The sequence below is a fragment of the Haliotis rufescens genome, unplaced genomic scaffold (assembly GCF_023055435.1).
Source record: "Haliotis rufescens isolate VD_foot unplaced genomic scaffold, xgHalRufe1.0.p SCAF_7, whole genome shotgun sequence".
In the NCBI taxonomy this organism is placed as follows: domain Eukaryota; kingdom Metazoa; phylum Mollusca; class Gastropoda; order Lepetellida; family Haliotidae; genus Haliotis; species Haliotis rufescens.
Window position 1 is genome coordinate 33,211,902 of NW_025964361.1, and position 21,779 is coordinate 33,233,680.

A 21,779-nucleotide genomic window follows, 5' to 3' on the forward strand; every position below is an offset into this window, starting at 1 on the left:
GAGTGAGTGAGTGAGTGAGTGAGTGAATGAGTGAGTGGCTGGGTGAGTGAGTGGCTGGGTGTGTTTTGGTTGGTTGGTTGGTTGGTTGGTTGGGGGATTGGGTTTTCAGTTTAATGCTACAGTATTCCAGTTATATCACGGCATGTAAGCTTGATTTAGGACGAAAGCCCTAAGTGATGCAGGTCTCAGATGTTTACCACTTTGGTGAAAGCTACGAGCTCAGGTATGGTGCTGACAAACCTAGAAACATAATCAGGGTGAACTAGGATAAGAACCCACGGTCCTAGGTTTCTGGTGTGCCCAAGGGACACAACTCTGCACAGCAATTTGTGGCACCTGAGAAGACTTGGCCACCCGTGCCCCCACATAGTGTTGATCAGTATTTCAGTTATATCACAGCGTGACAGCTTAATGAGAGAAGAAAGGCCAAAGTGATGCAGGTCGTAGATGTTTACTACTTGTTGAGCCCGATTAGCACAGGTATGGTGCTGACAACCCAAGAATCATAATCAGACCGATTCTGGGATGTTATCTAACAGTACTGCGACTTTATCACTAGTCTTAAGCCAGAGTCTAGTAAAATTCTGTTCAGCCGAGTAAACTCAGCTACAACTGAAAATGATGCTAAGATCCAAATTCAGGCTAGCAGTAGCAAAATGTTTGGGCAAAGACTGACCTTATTAGGAATAGGCTGAGTTTTATTTCAAAGACAAAAACTTGCAAGCATAAACAATGGGATTGCTACTGAAATATTAAATGTAAGTACCACTAGAATCAGCATGATAACACAAAGTAGCCAAATGTAAACCATGTTTTGGTGTTACTGGTGACATAAAAGGTTGCCAAATAGAGATGTTCTTGATCAAACTAGACAAGCAGAGCCAGAGATCTGAGCAAATGGACAATCATTAAAAAGGTTTCCTAGACTTATACATTATACTACATTTTGGAATCGGCTGACCTGTAGCTAAAGTTACAAATCCTCCCATTGTGCATCATCAGTACTTCATGGCTTTGCATACACTACATTCCTCAATCATCCGTGAATAATTCTTACTGCATTTCTGTGTAGATGCAATCTATTTCCTATAAATCAAGCAAAGAACCTGTTCCAACAAGAGGGAAAACAGCTTATGTTCAAACCAATGACCACTGAGGTTACATCTCACAAACTGCAGTATTTCTTGTGGAACATGTATCACAGTCGCTTGGCTATCTGCTCTACAAATCAGTGTTCGAAATTAACATCAGTTTACTAGACACACACTGGCTTCAATATCAGGTAGTGGTAGGGTTCCACAGTACTGTAGACTCATGTCATATGATTGTATGTATTCACAGGTGATGGACAAACAGTGTAAACTAAACCTGTGAAGGATTGACGATGCCTGTTGTGCAGCTAAGAGGTGGGAAATTTAAAATTTGACGATTGATCGTCTGTGTGAACAAACAATAATCAATTGATGACAAAACATGACAAATTGAATATGTTTGATCAAAAGCATTCTTTCTCAGATGATCTTAACAAATAAAAGCAGATAATATTTCAGAATAATCAGTGGGCAATACACATAAAAGTGAAAGATCTCCGAAGATGAGTAACAACAAAATAGGTCTTCCTACTTTGATATTATCAGATGTTTGAATGTCTTCCAAAAACTGATCACAATAATTTTCATTTAGATGATTTCTTCCAATGGTGTTTGAAGCACAGTGGCGAATATGCAAAAAATAAAGGAAGCAGATCTTTTGTCTGCTATGCAATAACATTGTTTTGGAGTAGATTTACAGTTCTATTACAAATAAACTTTCAATCTTAACTTTCAAATTGCAAGAAATGATCCAGAGCTCCAGATAAGCTGCGTATCTGCGTGAAATACGCATCAGAAATGCAGAAATATGCAGTAAAATATAATCCAAGCGTATCAAATACGCAACAAACATTACAGATACGCTACAAAAATAAAACTTGTGCACATCATCAAAATATTGTGAAGTAACCTCTGTATTCGATTAGCAAATCAGCAACTTTTTTCGAAATTATAAACGGGCATTCCGTCAACCTTGCCAAACTCCACGATGACAGTTACATCATGATCATTTGCCATCACACTTTCTTGTGGAAGTATCGTGGTATTTTTGAGTCCTATAAAGCTCTCGAACCCACACGACACCAGTTTGCAGGGACTAGATGAATAGTGTTTTTAAATATTTAACTTAAATACCCACATCTGTAAAAACTAGTGGGTAACAGAAATTTGAATACGCAGATAGAATCACTGATACCCAATGATTTTAAAATGCATGGGTAAAATACCCATAACACCAAAAGCTTATCTGGAGCTCTGTGATCATAAGCACAAATCAAAACAAATCAATTTGTCTTATGTTGTTAGATAAAACAGCAATGTATGATAACGGTCACGTTTGGATCTAGACATAATGTAGGCATATAAGGCTATTGTAACAGATGTCAATTCAAAAGAAATATTTTGTTAGGTCAGAATTGAATTTTCTTATTCTCAACAAACGTACGGGTGTAACTAAACATACTAATCTGAGAAAGAATGGAATGATTTCGTAGTTCCAAACTATGTCCTTATCACAGAAAGAAGCAGCATATTGGGAACTTTTATTTTTAGTCGCTTCAATTCCAAGGTGTTTACGTTTTGACAGGACAAAACAAAAGAACTCAAGACGGCAAGCAGCCGACGTAAGACTGAGGGTGGTTTAATTGCACTAATGGTGATGCATATTCATTGTCAATACCCACATAACTTCGGGAGCTAAATCAGCTACCGCTTTGTTAATTGCCACTTACTAATTAACTCCAGATTAGTGTTTGCATTGTTAATTGGTTCATTATCCAGCTTCTGAACTTCTGAAGTTTCCTTAGCCTGCAAATTACATACTACTTTCTATTAGACATATTAACAACAAATATCAAAAGGAGTGTTCTAACACTGTTTTGTCATATATGAAAACTGAAAGTTACAATTTAATTAAATTAAATGAGTATATTATTCATTAGTTCTATTTGTTTTATCCAGAAAAGTTCTTAGTTGAACTGATATAAATGTGTCTATGTATTTATTAGCAGTTGTTTTCATCTAGTTGCTATCCAGAAGCCGGAAGTATTCCAGTGACGTAGATATCTGAACCCACAATCCATTGCCCACCGCCATAACAGCGAACATCAGAAACCTTTTCGGGCAAAAAGACTAATTACATTTCCCCTCTACCCACTTGATCAAAAGATCAGGGTGCCTATTTTCATTGATAATTCGCTGGGTTAATGTTTCACAGACAGGATTAGCCAAGTGAAAATGGTCCGCTTCGGCCCAGATCTACGAGGAAGGAATTTTTCATGGGTGTAGTCGACTTGACACCTAAATGAAATTTCTTTAGTGTCATGTGTAAAAATTAATTTTTCTTTATCTTTCACATCACGTTCAGTGCTTTTTGTTTTCTTGGACATTATTTGAAGACAATGGGCAGTCGACAAATACCCAACGACAAGGTATGTCGAAGAATTCATCGTATATTTTGCATTGTTTGTTTTTGTCAACATCAAAATAAACCGTGACTAGCTGGCTGTCAGGTGCCCGTTTCTCATGAATTCTGTTTTATTGGTGATGTTTGATAACAGTATATGTACGATCATTCTTATTTTGTGATTTGGAAGGTGATATGTTGAACAAGGACCAATTGTGACGTTATTTGTCAGTGTATCTATAACTAATTAACATTAATTGATGTAAACATGTTTATTTGAAATACAATTTTATCCCATACCGTTTCATGATTATGACTTCTTGAAGAATTCTTCCTCCAAAATACCTATTACAACATATTTCCTTTATATGATGTATATTGTTACAGTTGTTATCAGGTTATGGACATCAGATGTGTTGTGAATTTTACACACATCACACACACACGCAATGCTTATTCATATTTGAAATAGTTGTTTAAGATGCTATAAATTATCTTTCTTTTCAACATATAGTATACTGCCTGATACAGCATTTGCCATAAATGGCATGGCATTATGTGTCCAGTTTGGGTGTTCGATACTCGATAAATATTTCAATTTGTATGCATGTATCAATCTTAATCAAGTAATTAGATAATGATGAACATATTAACCATGTTAACATGTACTTTGATGGTACTTCTTTGTAAGTTATATGGGAATAAGGTATTGCTATTTGCTCTTATCAAGTGGATTAATCAATTAGTAACGTGTGAGCCGATCTAAGGATATTCACCTTTTCGCATACATTGCTCTAGAAAACAAAAGATGCCTCTGAGGTTTTAAACTATGTGGTATTCATGGTATATGCATGTCACTCAGTAATTGCTGATTTCAAAATGTGTTCAGGCCTGTGGAAAATTCTGCTCATGCTTTACCCAGGCCTAATGAAGCAGCTGGACAATATCAAGCTTTAGTAACCATTATGAAATAAATAGGCCTAATGGCTAATGATCGACGCACTAGATATCTCCAGATAGTCCACAATTATTAGGTTTTCAATGTAATGTTACTACATTTTGGGAGAAAATGACTAGCCCTCTTGACTTTTCACTTATCGTGCTGATTGTGCCTGTGTCCACATAAAACATTAAAATATGAAGAAATTTATTGTCTTTTATTGTGTTCAGCGGTGTACATTACTGTAACCATGGTAACTTCACTAAAAGTTTGTTTAACAATATTTGAAGGTAAAATTTATAATCTGGTCATGTATGGTAGAAGACTGGGTTGAAGCAAAGGTGTAATTCTTTTTGGATTAATGAGTGTTTCTAAATACTGAACCCTGTCAAACATGCCACATAGGATGTCAACTGTATGAGTTAGAGTATGGTTATATGATGTCAACTCATGAGTGAGTGAGTATGTTTTTACGCCATTTTCAGTATTGGCCAGCATTATCTCAGCAGGAGATGCCAGAAATGGGCATCATGCATTGTACTCGTTCAGGGAATCAAACCCCGTCTTCAGTGTGACAAGATTTGTTTTAACACCAGGGTACTCCACCATTTTTGAACTGTAAAGAATGATAGAGTTACAATAGTCTTACTCAGTGAAATGAAAATAGTTTAAGGATAAGATGATTTGATTGTCCTTTGTACATATGTGATAGAAAGGTGACTATAGAATCTGTATTTGCCTTTGAACTGTTATTATAGACTTGCATGGAGTTCTTAAGATGTTTTTGTTTCAGTGTTACAAAAACACAAATAAACATATTACTTGGGATAATTCCCCAGTGGGGAATCTGGGTTAGAATATGTCCCCAGCAACCTATGCTGGTCTCCCAATGGGGATTCTGGGTTAGAATATGTCCCCAGCAACCTATGCTGGTCTCCCCATGGAGATTCCAGGTTAGAATATGTCTCCAGCAACCAATGCTGGTCTCCCCATGGGGATTCTGGGTTAGAATATGTCTCCAGCGACCTATGCTGGTCTCCCCATGGGGATTCTGGGTTAGAATTTGTCCCCAGCAACCTATGCTGGTCTCCCCATGGGGATTCTGGGTTAGAATATGTCCCCAGCAACTTATGCTGGTCTCCCCATGGAGGATTCTGGGTTAGAATAGGTCCCCAGCAACCTATGCTGGTCTCCCCATGGAGGATTCTGGGTTAGAATAGGTCCCCAGCAACCTATTCTGGTCTCCCCATGGGGAATCTGGGTTAGAATATGTACCCAGCAACCTATGCTGGTCTCCCCATGGAGGATTCTGGGTTAGAATAGGTCTCCAGCAACCTATTCTGGTCTCCCCATGGGGAATCTGGGTTAGAATATGTACCCAGCAACCTATGCTGGTCTCCCCATGGAGGATTCTGGGTTAGAATAGGTCCCCAGCAACCTAAGCTGGTCTCCCCATGGAGGATTCTGGGTTAAAATAGGTCCCCAGCAACCTATGCTAGTCTCCCCATCGGGATTCTGTGTTAGAATATGTACCCAGCAACCTATGCTGGTCTCCCCATGGAGATTCTGGGTTAGAATAGGTCCTCAGCAACCTATGCTGGTCTTCCCATGGGGATTCTGGGTTAGAATAGGTCCTCAGCAACCTATGCTGGTCTCCCCATGGATGATTCTGGGTTAGAATATGTCTCCAGCAACCTATGCTGGTCTCCCCATGGGGATTCTGGGTTAGAATAGGTCCTCAGCAACCTATACTGGTCTCCCCATGGAGGATTCTGGGTTAGAATATGTCCCCAGCAACCTATGCTGGTCTCCCCATGGGGATTCTTGGTTAGAATAGGTCCTCAGCAACCTATGCTGGTCTTCCCATGGGGATTCTGGGTTAGAATAGGTCCCCAGCAACCTATGCTGGTCTCCCCATGGGGATTCTGGGTTAGAATAGGTCCCCAGCAACCTATGCTGGTCTCCCCATGGAGGATTCTGGGTTAGAATAGGTCCCCAGCAACCTATTCTGGTCTCCCCATGGGGAATCTGGGTTAGAATATGTACCCAGCAACCTATGCTGGTCTCCCCATGGAGGATTCTGGGTTAGAATAGGTCTCCAGCAACCTATTCTGGTCTCCCCATGGGGAATCTGGGTTAGAATATGTACCCAGCAACCTATGCTGGTCTCCCCATGGAGGATTCTGGGTTAGAATAGGTCCCCAGCAACCTAAGCTGGTCTCCCCATGGAGGATTCTGGGTTAAAATAGGTCCCCAGCAACCTATGCTAGTCTCCCCATCGGGATTCTGTGTTAGAATATGTACCCAGCAACCTATGCTGGTCTCCCCATGGAGATTCTGGGTTAGAATAGGTCCTCAGCAACCTATGCTGGTCTTCCCATGGGGATTCTGGGTTAGAATAGGTCCTCAGCAACCTATGCTGGTCTCCCCATGGATGATTCTGGGTTAGAATATGTCTCCAGCAACCTATGCTGGTCTCCCCATGGGGATTCTGGGTTAGAATAGGTCCTCAGCAACCTATACTGGTCTCCCCATGGAGGATTCTGGGTTAGAATATGTCCCCAGCAACCTATGCTGGTCTCCCCATGGGGATTCTTGGTTAGAATAGGTCCTCAGCAACCTATGCTGGTCTTCCCATGGGGATTCTGGGTTAGAATAGGTCCCCAGCAACCTATGCTGGTCTCCCCATGGAGGATTCTGGGTTAGAATAGGTCCCCAGCAACCTATTCTGGTCTCCCCATGGGGATTCTGGGTTAGAATATGTCCCCAGCAACCTATGCTGGTCTTCCCATGGGGGATTCTGGGTTAGAATAGGTCCCCAGCAACCTATTCTGGTCTCCCCATGGAGGATTCTGGGTTAGAATAGGTCCCCAGCAACCTATGCTGGTTTCCCCATCGGGATTCTGGGTTAGAATATGTACCCAGCAACCTATGCTGGTCTTCCCATGGGGATTCTGGGTTAGAATAGGTCCCCAGCAACCTATGCTGGTCTCCCCATGGGGATTCTGGGTTAGAATAGGTCCCCAGCAACCTATGCTGGTCTCCCCATGGGGATTCTTGGTTAGAATAGGTCCTCAGCAACCTATGCTGGTCTTCCCATGGGGATTCTGGGTTAGAATAGGTCCCCAGCAACCTATGCTGGTCTCCCCATGGAGGATTCTGGGTTAGAATAGGTCCCCAGCAACCTATGCTGGTCTCCCCATGGGGATTCTGGGTTAGAATAGGTCCCCAGCAACCTATGCTGGTCTCCCCATGGAGATTCTGGGTTAGAATAGGTCCCCAGCAACCTATGCTGGTCTCCCCATGGAGGATTCTGGGTTAGAATAGGTCCCCAGCAACCTATGCTGGTCTCCCCATGGAGGATTCTGTGTTAGAATATGTACCCAGCAACCTATGCTGGTCTTCCCATGGAGGATTCTGGGTTAGAATAGGTCCCCAGCAACCTATGCTGGTCTCCCCATGGGGATTCTGGGTTAGAATAGGTCCCCAGCAACCTATGCTGGTCTCCCCATGGAGATTCTGGGTTAGAATAGGTCCCCAGCAACCTATGCTGGTCTCCCCATGGAGGATTCTGGGTTAGAATAGGTCCCCATCAACATGCTGGTCATACAAAGCGACAAAATGGATCAGGTGGGCAGATTGGATCATATGACTAGAATATTGCTGAGTGTGGCATTAAACAACAGCAACAACATAAAACTAATGATAGTCAGACAATGTTTGACAGGCTGTGACACACTTTAAGCTTACAAATCTTTAGGATGGATAAATTGTGATTTTTGTAAATTCTTGTGACTTTTGTATAAGTTGTTTCTCTTTCTTGATGTTTCAGATAAACTTGCGGTTGATTCTTGTGAGTGGAAAAACAGAGGAGTACTTGTTCTCTCCGAGTGATTCAGCAGCAGAAATCACAGAACGTGTTTACAGCAACTGGCCTCAAGGTACACTAAATACTGGGTCTTGTTGGATTATCATGATAATGATTTCTTTTCTACTTACATGTATTAATATGTGCATATCTTCTTATTTGAGGACTTATAGAAACTCTGGGCTAAATGTTTCCCAGTACATGTATCTTCATCAGATGACTTGTAATAGGGAGCGCAAACTATTGGTTTGTTAAAAGGGATAGTGGATGGATTGGTGATCTAAATGGATGGACCAACTCAAGGCATGATTCTTTTTTCATCATATCTAAATTAATCATACTCACTCACTCACTCACGACCTAATAAGCGCCTAGGATGATCTCAAAACTAGAAATAGGGGGCACTTATTAGAATATAACTTTGACGGAAACAATCAAAATTGAAATATCGTAAATTTCATGGTTTGGCGAATGCAGAAAACGAACGCTCTCAGTATTTGTCCATTATATATATGTCTCTTACAAAGAATACTGACCCGTGAAGATCCAGGGTAGAATAAGTCTTCAGCAACCCTTGCTTGCGTAAAAGGTGACTAACAGGATCGGGTGGTCAGGCTTGCTGACTTGGTTGATGACACATGTCATCGTATCCCAATTGCGTTGATTGATGATCATGATGTTAATCACTGGATTGTCTGATCCAGACTGGATTATTTACAGACCACTGTCATATTGCTGGAATATTTCTGATTATAGCGATAAACAACAAACAAATACAGCTTGCACGTATTATCTTACATATCTACGTATTTGTGATAACGCAGCTATACATTTACGATGAGTAAAAAAGATTGTCAAGGCCATTGTTCAAAACACGTAGTGCAGGTAATCAACAGGTAAAGTTGAAAAATTAAATATGAACATGCACTTCGTGATTTTCAAATATTACCTTATATCACTTACCTGAAACACACTGGCGCTTTACATATTGTTTTGCATAATTATATAAATATGCTACTAAAACTGTGACTGTGAGGTGCGCGACAATATATATTTATGCATCAAAGTGACCGTGATCAAAGATACCTCTTCTCAGTACTTTGATGACAGCATGTGATGTAAACAAAGGAAAACTATGCGAATTGAAATAGTTTTTCCCGTTTTGAGATATTTTCTCATTGTGAGATAACCGTGACACATGTTTATCTTGATGTGTAGATTAGTCAAGAATGAAACAGAAGAAAATATTATCATTGTTGCATTGAATAAATGAGTTGGCGCTGTTGGGCCCTATCAGAAGTTGTAAGTATCGGAGGGACACACGATTTCGCCAAAATTAATGTAAACATTATTGAATGAAACTTTGAAACAAAAGGGTTAACTTGCGTAATTCAATAACATTTGTTATTCTCTTTAAGATGACGGATCATGACAGACATTTATACCGACAGCCTGAAATGGTGTTAAAGAAAAGTCTGTGTGCCTATTTTGCACAAGAGATATATTTTTCCAGGATTTAATTGCCTATAATTAAGGGTGCATATTGTTCTAGACTGCATATTATACACAAATAAGTAAGTTTTGTGCACACTGGTCAATCAGAAGGGGCGCTTATTGGGATTGTTCACTTGCCAATATATTAGCAATATAGCCATGGGCGCTTATTAGAGCAGGGCGCTTATTACGTCAAATATGGTAACATGGCCCTGTTCCACAATCAGTCTTAAAGCTAGGAATGTCATAAGTCATAAATGTTAAAGTACTGGAGTTATAATCATCTTAGCGCTAAGACCTCTTTGTGAAACTGAGCCCTGAGTACTAATTAGTATTAGTCACACATTGTGACCACCTGGGCCCTGTTATGGTTTCACAAGCTTGTCACAGAATCTCCCCATGGGGTACTGTAAACCAATTCTGCCCGTGTGATGTTGAAACATAGAACACTGGGAAAGATAGAAAGACTATTCATTATCTGCAACACAGAGTTATTATTATTAGGTAACCAGTGTTCAAACATAACATGAGATCCTAGTGTCCTTGAGGTTTGCTCCTTTTGTATATGAATCTAGAGATCCCCTTAGTCTTTGACTTCTATCAATATGGGAATGACAAGGATCCCTTGACTTTCATTCTTTAATTTGAACACCTAGTAATGATGAATTGTTATCCTTTTCCATTACGAATACACTGAATTTTACATCCATCATGGTAAAGCGGCATTAGAAATTGGCACTAGTCCTGTAGTCCTGTAGTCCTGTAGTCCTTGCCAAACTGCCCAATAGTTAAGTTATCATAAGGACTAGTAGAAATTTGCCCTTTTTAAGGGTTTTGCTATATGTTATCATTATAAGGACTAGTGGTTCAAACCTGTTAGTTTCTACCGCTGGTTACAACATGATAAATTGATGGAACCAGGATGCAACCTGGTTTTGTCTGGTGCAACTTGCTTTTAATTCCTTAACTCAAGCCCTGGCTATTTTTAGTGAATTTGAAATGCTAATTACAAGACATTTTGCCATATTTGGTCATCAAAAAGGCTGGGGTGGGGGTAATTAAACGAGTAGAAAGTCATTTACTTTAGCAAGTGTATTGTAACACCTGAAAGCAATCCAACTAAATGAATGTAGAATACCTTATTGTAGTTAAACGCTATTAGGGGAGCTTTGGTAGCCTAGTTGTTAAAGCTCATGACTCCGAAGTCCCGGGTTCGATTCCCCACCTGGGTACAGTGTGAAGCCCATTTCTGGTGTCCCCCGCCGTGATATTGCTGGAATATTGCTAAAAGCGGCGTAAAAGCATCCTCACTCACTCACTTCAACACTATTAACCCCCAGAGGAGTTCCGAGTCGGGTACACGTCAAGTTTATCGTAAGGGCTGGCTAAAATGGCTATCAGGAGTTCTGGACCTGGTTCCATTATGCAGTCGTAGAGCTACAGCTTTCAAAACTCATTGTCAAGGTATGGGCGTTAGGATCATCTTTGCTTCAAGGATCGGGACCCAGGTCACCCAGCTGATTGTGTCATCACAACCTTTTGTGTAGGACGTTGATCCTTCTACAAACCACCTGATCCAGGCTCAATTACGTACAGACCACTGTCATAGGCTGGGATATAGACTGCATCCATAAGAACAGACATACAACATTATGAACATCAAATGTGCAAAACCATCCGATTTTTCTATTCCTAGCCTCCCTGGTGCCTAGGATTCAAACATACTGGATGTGCATGATGTTAGCTTTAAGAGAGGGCAGTGAGACCTGAATCAGTCCATGTTTAATCATGGATCGGTGGTACAGGTGTCGTGAACATTAATCCTAATGACTGCAATTCGTGTAATATGAGTAATTTGTTTTATTGATCATTATGATACACTGTATGATGTCCATTGATGTTTCAGATTGGTCAGAAGAGCAGCTACCCCCAACCAACATTCTGCGGCTCATTTACCAAGGACGATTTCTCCATGGTAACGTCACATTAGCTGGTAAGTACGTGCATAATGGCTGGTTATTTGCTGCAAGTGGTAGACTGCATAACAATTAAATAACATATTATGCATACAGCAATTCCATGTTTTGCATAAGAAATTCATTCAATGGTTCCTTGTTAATGATATAGACCCCAGATCCTCTTATTTCTTGCATTGGTTTCTTGCTTTTTTTAATTTATTTTATTTATTTTCATTCACCAAGTTTGTTATATGCTTTTTGTTTTCACCTGAAGCAATACAATGTTGTTGTGTTTTACTGCGCACACTACATGAAATAGCAATTTTTCTGAGTGTGCACTTTACATATGAAAATACAGCATCATCCGACCTATATTCCCAATTTGGAAATAACATGGGTGTCTGACATGCACGCAAGACCAGCATTATCGAGGGGGGTGATTGTAATTTGAACATAATGAATCACTGTTTTAATGATTGACTCCTCAGACGGAAACTGAACACATTGATGAGTATGATAATGGTATGCTGAGGGCTTGTAGAATTTCAAACAGTGAGAGCTTTTGTTTATGTTACATTCTGGATTTGTATACTTTCGTGGTTAGTTTTTATTAGTAATGGTTGACAGAATATTTAGCAACTGCCCAGTCCCAGTCATCCAGGGTGTTTCGATTAGCTGTGAAATCCCCTGGAGGTGCAAGAAACATATGATCATGGGTGCAGATTCAGAGTCTGGTGACCAGAGTTTTGTTTCTAGGTTTGTCAGCACCATACCTGTACTCATGGGATTCAGCAAAGTGGTAAACATTTGAGACCTGCATCATTATGATCTTTCCTGTCACATCAATCTTGCCAAGGCAAGAGTGTCTACTTGCCTATATCTTCACTCCACTCTTGACTGCGGCATTAAAAGAAGTTTCCCATACCAGGGTCTCCTTCTGCCTCTACTCGTCATCCCACAGGCTTACACATTTGCTGGGTTGCCTCCACCTGTTGCGTCCATTCCACATGAAACTCTAGCTGTCGCGTGCACCATGACCTCACACAACAATTGCACCTTCTACGCCATCATGTAAGGGAGCATTTTGGAAGTTGGGACACAGTTCCGCCTCACCGACATCTAGGGCTTAAACCAGTTCTCTCTTCTAGTCCTTGCGCAGCAGCTGTCCATGACTCGTCAATTCAGATAACTGACGCGTGTACCCAGTCCTGATCTTGATCTTGTACTACACTCATGTCTATACTTACGAAATCTTGAAACTTTAGCACCCGTGTTTTTTGTTTTTAAATTGTTTGGGTTTCCCAGGCTGAGAGTGCATTGGCTCAGCTGTAGAGACTTCGAACTTCCAATATGAAGTCGTCACATGGCACGACTGTTGCACTTGTGTCCCAAACCTTTATTCATCTCACCTCTGCCTTGAGGATTCGTGTTGTCGGGCGCTGTTTCGAAGATCCTCTGTGGATATTGTCATCGTTCCTCTTTCGTCTGGGCACGCTTCACTCACTTGGGTGTGATTTATAGCCTTGACAAAGTGTTAAAAGGGATGCCGAGAGAAGTCAAATGCTATTGTCTTTGGGAGTTGTTGGGTACATGACCATGGTTTTGCTGAAATGTGAATTGTTTTTAGAAGCTGGAAACTTTGTTCATGCACTTTTCGACATAGGTTCAAAGAAAAAAAGCATAGTGTGAGATAGGATGAGTATATAAATATACAAGTTATTTCCACTCAAATACGACTGGTGATGGCTGTGGCTATAGCAGAGACCACTTTTTCAGAAACCGGATGTTGATTTCAGTCAAATGTTATGTGCAATAGTCCTCGCTTACAAAAATTGGCTTGAAATGGCGAGTATGGAAATTAGGTTTTGATATAGGCTATTTGACACTCTTGTCTCTGGAGGGGGCACGGGTAGCCCAGTCGTCTTAGGCGCCACAGTTCACTGTGAAGAGTTGCGTCCCTTCGGCACGCCAGAAACCTATGATTGTTGGTTCGACCCAAGTTCGACCCAATTATGTTTCTAGGTTTGTCAACACCATACCCCGTGCTCGTAGGTTTCACCAAAGTGGTAAATGTCTCAGTCCTGCATCACTTCAAGCTTTCCTCCCACATTAAGCTGACACACTGTGATATACCTAGAATACTATTCAAAACGGCGTTAAACTCACTCACTCATACACTTGCCTCGAGAAGATGGCCACATCAAAGTGACACGTCATATGACTTAAATAGTTTTCAAAGCGGCAATAAAACAAACTCGCTGTTCATGTATGTATTAAATAATGTTATCATCAAGTTGACTTTTCAATTAAATGCGACCCGTGAAGATCCGGCTAGAGAATAGGTCTTCAGCAACCCGTGCTTGCCGTAAAAGGTGACTATGTTTGTTGTAAGAAGCGACTAACGTGATAGGGTGGTCAGGCTCACGGACTTGGTTGATGCATGTCATCATATCCGAATTTAGTGGATCAATGCTCATGATGTCAATCACTGGATTGTCATGTCTGGACTCGATTATTTACAGACCGCCCTCATATAGCTGGAACATTGCTGAGTGTGGCATTAAACAACAAACAAACAAACAAATCAATTAAATGCAACTGTACATGTGAAATATGAAGCATAGCAAAGATGCACTACACACCATATGATATGGTCCCGCTATGTTCATGCATATTTGGATTAAGTTCATTTGTGTAATGTTATGAGACACCTGTTGACAGGGCATATGCATTTCAGAACATTGCAATCGATATGCACTGTAATCATGATGGCACATCTGCTGGGGATTTGCTATGCTCCACATCAATTACATTGTGCATTCCATGATTTTAAACAATTGTTTGTTTGTTTATTTATATAATTGATGTAGATGCAGAGAGAAAGTGTCAGGTATTTTTGAAGGTCAAGGTCAAAGGTTGTGAGTCAAAACATCTGATAAATGCTTTTGGTTAGTAACAGGAAAATGAAATGATTAGATATATTTAAATGCATAGGTTTTAATCATTTGAAAGTTTTAAGATAACAGCTTATTGACAGGACACTTTCTCTTTCCCTCATATCTTTAGAAAGTTACAATAGCTCATGGTTGTTATAGTGTAGTGGAAACTGTTTGATATGATCGTGAATGTATGTTTGCACAGTATATCTGAACTGTTCATTGCCTATTCATCAATTTATGATCACGAACAACACTCTTCTAGGAACTAGTTAGGGCCTAGATAGCCTGGGATTTATTTTGTGTCAATACGCTTCGAAAGATAACCTAGAGAGTGTTGAACAGTAATGTATTTTGTATTTTGTCGCCAATTGCACACATAAAACATTTTGGTAAAAGCCAATTCTGAGCAATTCATGATTGGCATTGAATGGGTTACAAAAGATTTTCAGTGTAAGCCTTTATAGTTAACACGAAACCCATGGTAGTTTGAATTGGTCCCCAGCAACATGCCTGTTGTACAAGGTGACTTGGTGGATCAGATTGTCCGGTTCAGTGGCATTACTTGCTTATCCTCATGACTGAATCATTACACATGTACATTGCTCATACTATCAAGCACTGGTTTCTCTGGACCAGATTCGGGGGCACGGGTGGCCCAGTCGTCTAAGGCGCCGCGATTCGCTGTGCAGAGTTTCGTCCCTTGGACACGCCAGAAACCTATGATTGTGGGTTCGAATCCCGGTTCGCCCCAATTATGTTTCTAGGTTTGTCAGCACCATACCCGTGCTCGTGGGTTTCAGCGAAGTGGTAAACGTCTGAGACCTGCATCACTTCAGGCTTTCCTCCCACATTAAGCTGACACGCCACAATATAACGGGAATACTGTTAAAAGCGGCGTTAAACACAACTCACTCACTCATGGACCAGGTTCAATTATTTGCATGTCATCGTCAGTGGCCTGTCAAAAATTGCTGATAGCTTCGTTAGACAACAAGCAAACAATGTAAAAAATATGAATTGAAATGTTTCAAAGATTTATATGTCGTTTTCTGTGTTAAACGAATTGTTGACACGCTTTTAAGAAGTATAAACAGTAGGTGAATGAAACTTTGCAAACCATCCTCAATTTTGAGTCTTGTGGTTTGTTCGTTTATTGTTCAACGCCCACTCAATATTTCAGCAACATGACAGTGGTCTATCAATAATCAAGTCAAGTCAAGTCAAGTCAATAATATTGATCAGCTGGGTTGGCTATTGATTTGTTTGATTGTTTGTTATCTAAAGCCACACTCAGCAATATTCCAGTTAAATTCTGTAAATGATCGAGTCTGGACCAGACAACCTAATGATTGATATCATGAGCATCGATCCATGCAATTGGGATATGACGACATGCATCAACCACGTCAGCGAGCATGACCACATAATCCTGTTAGTCGTCTCTTACGACAAGCATGGGTAGCTGAAGACATATTTGTACCCAGATCTTTATGGGTTGGGAGTCTTGTGGAGCTTCAAAGTCATGTGGTTTTGTCACTTCAAGGTCTTTGATTGTGGACATCATTCAGTCAGTAAGCTTCTTTGCCGATCTGTTGTATATATATAGTGCTTATGTTTTGATAAATTAGTTTTAGGTGACAAGTGATCCCAGTAATTACTAGGCACACTTTAAAATATCATAAAATAGGATAACCCCTTTTTTTCCCTGAGATCAAGGTCGGGATAACAGGTGATTTTGTTTCAAAAATATATTGTTTACATGATGACTTGTACCAACTTTACTTGGGTTGGGCTCCAGCTGGGACCTTTTTTCTGTCTACATCATGTTTTGCAGTGGGTGAGGGAGCATCATGTTTTGCAGTAGGTGAGGGAGCATCATGACACCTGATTTGTAAAGATGGGGTTTGTTCGCATGTGACTTTAGACAGATATAGGGGCATGTTAATATTTCACATTTATACAGTGAGTATAAAAGTCAGAATCCACAGTAATTTGTCTATGATAGATTAAATGTTTTAGGCCAATTTTCCTGCTGGGTTTGTCCTGACACAGAAAATGTGTGTATTTGTACAACAGATATGCAACATTATTTCTCCATTGCCTCAATTTTGACACAGATCATTCATCAAAATCAATAACTTATTTGCTGTCGGAAAGTTAAAATCTGAAATGGTCATATCCCTTGACAATACAATATCAATAAACAGCTTTGTCTTATGCTGGAAAACCCATAAAATGACCCCCTTCAAAAGTCCTATGACTCCATGGCACAGCTGGGGCAGCATTATTACTTCCAGTTTTATGAGGCTAGGGAACAGCATGCTTTCCTGTAGACATATCTATAATGTTCACAAATGGCTCGAAAAACAAAGGCAAACACTTTCGTAGATACAATTACGTTATGTACATGGGAAGGCATAATATTTAAATGGTCTAATTTGGTCTATTGTCAAGTGAGTAGATCAATCATGACTTAATTTACTATGAACCAAGAGCCCATGGGACACATATTTGAACGTCGCAAATTAATATACATCTGTGTAATATTTATGGTTTAAAACTATTGCGTCATACGGATGTCATGCTTTTGACCTCGATGGCTTCACCTTGGGATGGGTGTAATGCACATATGTCATCCTGTGTTCGTGGGGTCGTAAATTCTCCATTATCTTCCATGTAGTTGTTCTTACGTTACTTTCATGTACATAATCACATGGCTTCGTGGCGATGAAACAGCTTGTGTCTGACAAATACCACTTTCAGATTAATCATGAAACATTAACTTTGTCCCTGTTGTATGGAAGATAAATAATGCATCATGTATGTCCTCTTAAATGTATCTCTTCAGCATGGGGACAGGCTACTTTTTTAAGCAAATTGTGGGTTGCTACTGGTAGGGCAGGACATGCTTACCCTTTTTGTGAACACCTGGTGTCATCACTGATTTCAGTGATCCATTCATAAACTTTTTAACTGCTATTTTGCCTTTTATGCCTAGTGGAATCTATTTTGGCAGATAATCGAATATTCTCTGGCATATACCTTTTATATATATACTCATTGCCAAAAGAAACGTGAACCATAGAAACAATCAGAGAAGTATGTAAGCTAATTCTGCTCGAGACAAATGGTGCTTCTTGAGTCATGGATCTATGACGTCACATGTAATGCGTTCATGAGCGTCGATTCACACAACATACCAGTATGTTCGTTTGTGCATCGAACCAAACTAATATATCTTGAATATGAGTAATTCTTCATATATTAACCAACATGTATGGTATTCACGTTTCTTTTGTCTGTGAGTATATTTGTTACATATTGTTTTGCCCTTGTCCATTTGCCAGTGCTGTATTGATATACTGAAGTTACCTGTCGATAATTTGTTCATAATACTGTGTCCTCATGTTTCATTCGTGAATAATTTGTGAAGGAGGTACGCATGGCGCAATCATCCAAGGCACTGTGCAAAACTGCATCCAGATTAGGGCTGGGATGGGTGACTCGGGTATTCAGGTGGGGTGGGTACTGAGAAGGACCTGGGTACCCACAGGACTACCCGGACCTGTGGTTTGTCATGTGATATGTTTCTGATTATGCACCCAATCCTTCTGACCTTTATGGTTTGAATAAAGATAAAACTTCAGTGTATGCATGACCAGATCGTTTAATATGTTTATCTAAATAATTTTGCCTGGGCAATCAGCGATGCCATTACGGCCACGACATGGAAGAGAAACGTCATCAGATACCTCTCAGTTTCCTGCGTTCACACCGAAATCTGGCAAGCACCGGAACCCAGCGAATATTGGATACACATTATCACATAGGTTTTGGGAGCGAGAGAAACATGAAACAAAACAACAATAAATTAAGAGTGAAGTGAACTTTTTCAGAATGAAAAACGTGTAAGGGGACGCATGTATGTTGGTATTTTTTGTCCTATTTTTTTTCAGTGCGTATTTTTGTATATGGGACGCCGTAAACGCAAATACTGCCTGTATCTTATGTGGTAACATCTAAGACCTGTATCACATCATGACCTAAGAAGATCCAGGGTAGAATAGGTCTTCAGCAACCCATGCTTGTCGTAAGAGGCGACTAACGGGATCGGGTCGTCAGGCTCGCGGACTTGGTTGATGCATGTCATCATATCCTAATTGAGTGGATCGATGCTCATGATATCAATCACTGGATTGTCTGATCAAGACTCGCTTATTTACAGATCGCCGTCATATAGCTGGAATATTGCTGAATGTCCTCTCACATTGAGCTGACATGCCATGATATTACTGAAATACTTTTCGATGTGGCAATAACCCAGCTCACTTACTTGCTGAATGAGTTCTGAAGCTATTGTTCAGTTTATGGATTTAAATTGAGGATAAATGACTTTGTTGAGTCTCTCATCTCTCCCTTTGATGACAGAACATCCTCATTAAAGTGTCCAGCTTTCATGCATCGTATCGTGACTGTTGTGATATGTATCATGTTGCAACAAAGTTAGTTGTTACACCTCTACATGATGTATCTATATCAGTTGTCAATGCTATTGTTCTCATTGACAGGAATGCCTTGGGAAATTTCAGGGTAAAATAGGTCCATGCTGGTTGAAGTGGGGATGAGTGTCGTGATTTGTTATATAACTTTTGTAGTCAAGCAAGATCAGATTCCAGAGTCGTTAATTGTTCTTGGTGAGGTATGAAATAGTGATCAAATTGATGAAACTGAAAACCGCTTCTTGTTGTCTACTTGTCTTGTTGAACCACTAAGGTTCCTTCCTCATCCAGGCTCAGTTACTTCAGGCCTCCTGTGGGATTTATTACCATGGTGTTAAACAACCTCACGCGATCATTACCAAGTTTAGATTGTTTTCAAAAGACAAACTAGGTTCAATATCTGTCTGGGTACAGTATGTTTGTCCCATTTTGTGAGGTAGTAGGGATTCTGGGATATTTACAGGCCGCTGCCTTACAGGTGGAATATTGTGGTCCAGCAGTAGATTATTTCCCACCCACCAATGCTGGTCGTAAGAGGCGACTTAATGGATCGGGAAGTCAGGCACACTGAATTAATTGATTGTGTGTTGTATCCGACGCCAAGGAATGTTGCTCATTATATCGACCATTGGATTGCCTGGTTCTGATTACACACAGGCTGCTGTCATATAGATGGAATAAGGCTGACTGTGGCATTTCAAATTTAAACGGCCATCCTGGGTGATATACAATTAGCATCCTGTTTGGCATATTGGTAGATAGATAGGGACAGGAAATGTTTTACTTTGGTTTACTCCCCCTACCCCATAGCTCTTGATTATCATGATTATAGCTAACTGCAACAAAATAACATACTCATTATTCATTTTGAAGTTTCCACAGTGTAGGACACAACTACTGATTTGTTGATCTGAGAATAAAAAGTAGTGTTGATCAAGTTAATCCCCAAAACTCTTGTTATTTTGTGTAAATATTATTTCTAGCGACCCATGGGGATTCCGGGTAAGAATAAACGTCCCCTGCAACTGATGCTTGTTGTAAGAGGCAACTAAATGGATTGGGTGATCAGAGTCAGTGACTTGGTTGATTGCGTGGGTCTATGCTTATGATGTCAATCACTGGATTATCTGGTCGAGACTTGATTATCAACAGATCACTGTTGAACAACAAACAAAACAAACATACTACAAGGCCTAATAAATTCTGATCGTGAACTTACGTTCTATTTATTTGTTGCAGCTCTGCAGTTACCCACCGGTAAGACAACTGTGATGCACCTAGTTGCAAGGGAAAACCTACCTGAGCCAAACAATCAAGGTAAGAACATCTCTGATATGGAGGAAGACTGACCAAATAATAGTTAGACACACGAAACTAAATGTGATGGTCTCAAGTGTCATTAAACTTATGACGCTTCAAGTGTCCCTTAACTTACAGCTCTGTTCTGTAGTTGCAGTCTTTAACACTGCATGTGTTCGAAATTGATGCTGAATGTCCAAGGGTCCTCGTTAAAAAACTGCCTCATCATTGTAGTGGCCTCTGCACAGGGAGCAGTTGTTATCTGTTGTTCGATCTCCTGCCCGTGTCATATGCCAAAAGATAAGAGATGGTACTTGTTGTTACCCTGCCTGGTACTCAGCATTGGGGGATAAAGGAAGGACTGGTTGCCTTGGGAGCTGCCATGCCTTGCCATGGATACTGTATCAATGTGAGACTGCAGCATGGGGCTTGCACTATAAAACCTGCAGAAGTCATGACTACTACAAACATAGACACGCACACATTCACACACACACACACACACACACACACACACACACACACACACACACACACACACACACACACACACACACACACACACACACACACACACATTGCTATATGAGTGAAATCATCTTAGATGTGACATAATGCCACATGTTACCCATCTCACCCCTTGTTAGAATCCTAATTTTCAACATGTAAAAAGATTTAGGCCTAAACTACTTTGCCAAAAAACTCAAGAACACATTCTCATCCCATGTGCATTGTGACAGATGTCAAAATGACTGCCGACACTGCCACTATTCATAATGTGTTGTGATAGGAATTGTAGCATCCTACAAGCATATGGATTAGTGACCAGTCCACTAGTCAAAACTTGTGCTTCCACATAATTATCCCCCGTCCAACAAAGTTGGCCGGGGATATAGAAACGGGCTCCGTCCGTCCATCCGTCCGTTCGTCACGTTTTGTTTCCAGAGCATAACTCATAAACGGTTCAATATTTTTTCATCAAAATTTGCAGGTCTGTCAGGTACATGCTGAACTGGTGCCTTTTGCTATTTAGAAGTTTTAGAAATTTTTATTTTTTACGTTTCCATGGCAGCAAGATGGACTTAGGTTCCAAACTCTTCTTTTTTTTACAATTTCTATGACAAGTTCCACCTCGGTTAAAAAAGGTTAGGGTTTGTTTAGATTTAATTATGTCATAAATTCTGCAACAGGGGCGGGGGATATAGCCACGTTAGTGGCAAACTCTTCTTTCCAATTGAATCTGTTCCCTAGATCTTGACTTTCACTTTGCAGCCTTCATTTTCAATC

At 40.3% G+C, this 21,779-nt stretch overlaps 2 protein-coding genes across 2 annotated transcripts in view; one reads left to right on the forward strand and one right to left on the reverse strand.

Annotated features, from left to right (window-relative positions):
* LOC124146013 (syntaxin-binding protein 4-like) overlaps positions 1-2,906 on the reverse strand; it is a 45,761-nt gene extending 42,855 nt beyond the window's left edge. The window contains exon 1 of the mRNA XM_048387429.1: positions 2,822-2,906. The gene's annotated coding sequence lies outside the window, so the exon portion shown is untranslated. The remainder of the gene's footprint in view (positions 1-2,821) is intronic.
* Positions 2,907-3,147: 241 nt separating this feature from the next.
* LOC124146012 (ubiquitin-like protein 3) overlaps positions 3,148-21,779 on the forward strand; it is a 37,721-nt gene continuing 19,089 nt past the window's right edge. The window contains exons 1-4 of the mRNA XM_046516027.2: positions 3,148-3,520; positions 8,268-8,376; positions 11,704-11,790; positions 20,433-20,510. Of these exons, the coding sequence (XP_046371983.1) occupies positions 3,491-3,520; positions 8,268-8,376; positions 11,704-11,790; positions 20,433-20,510 (304 nt within the window). The 5' untranslated portion in view covers positions 3,148-3,490. The remainder of the gene's footprint in view (positions 3,521-8,267; positions 8,377-11,703; positions 11,791-20,432; positions 20,511-21,779) is intronic.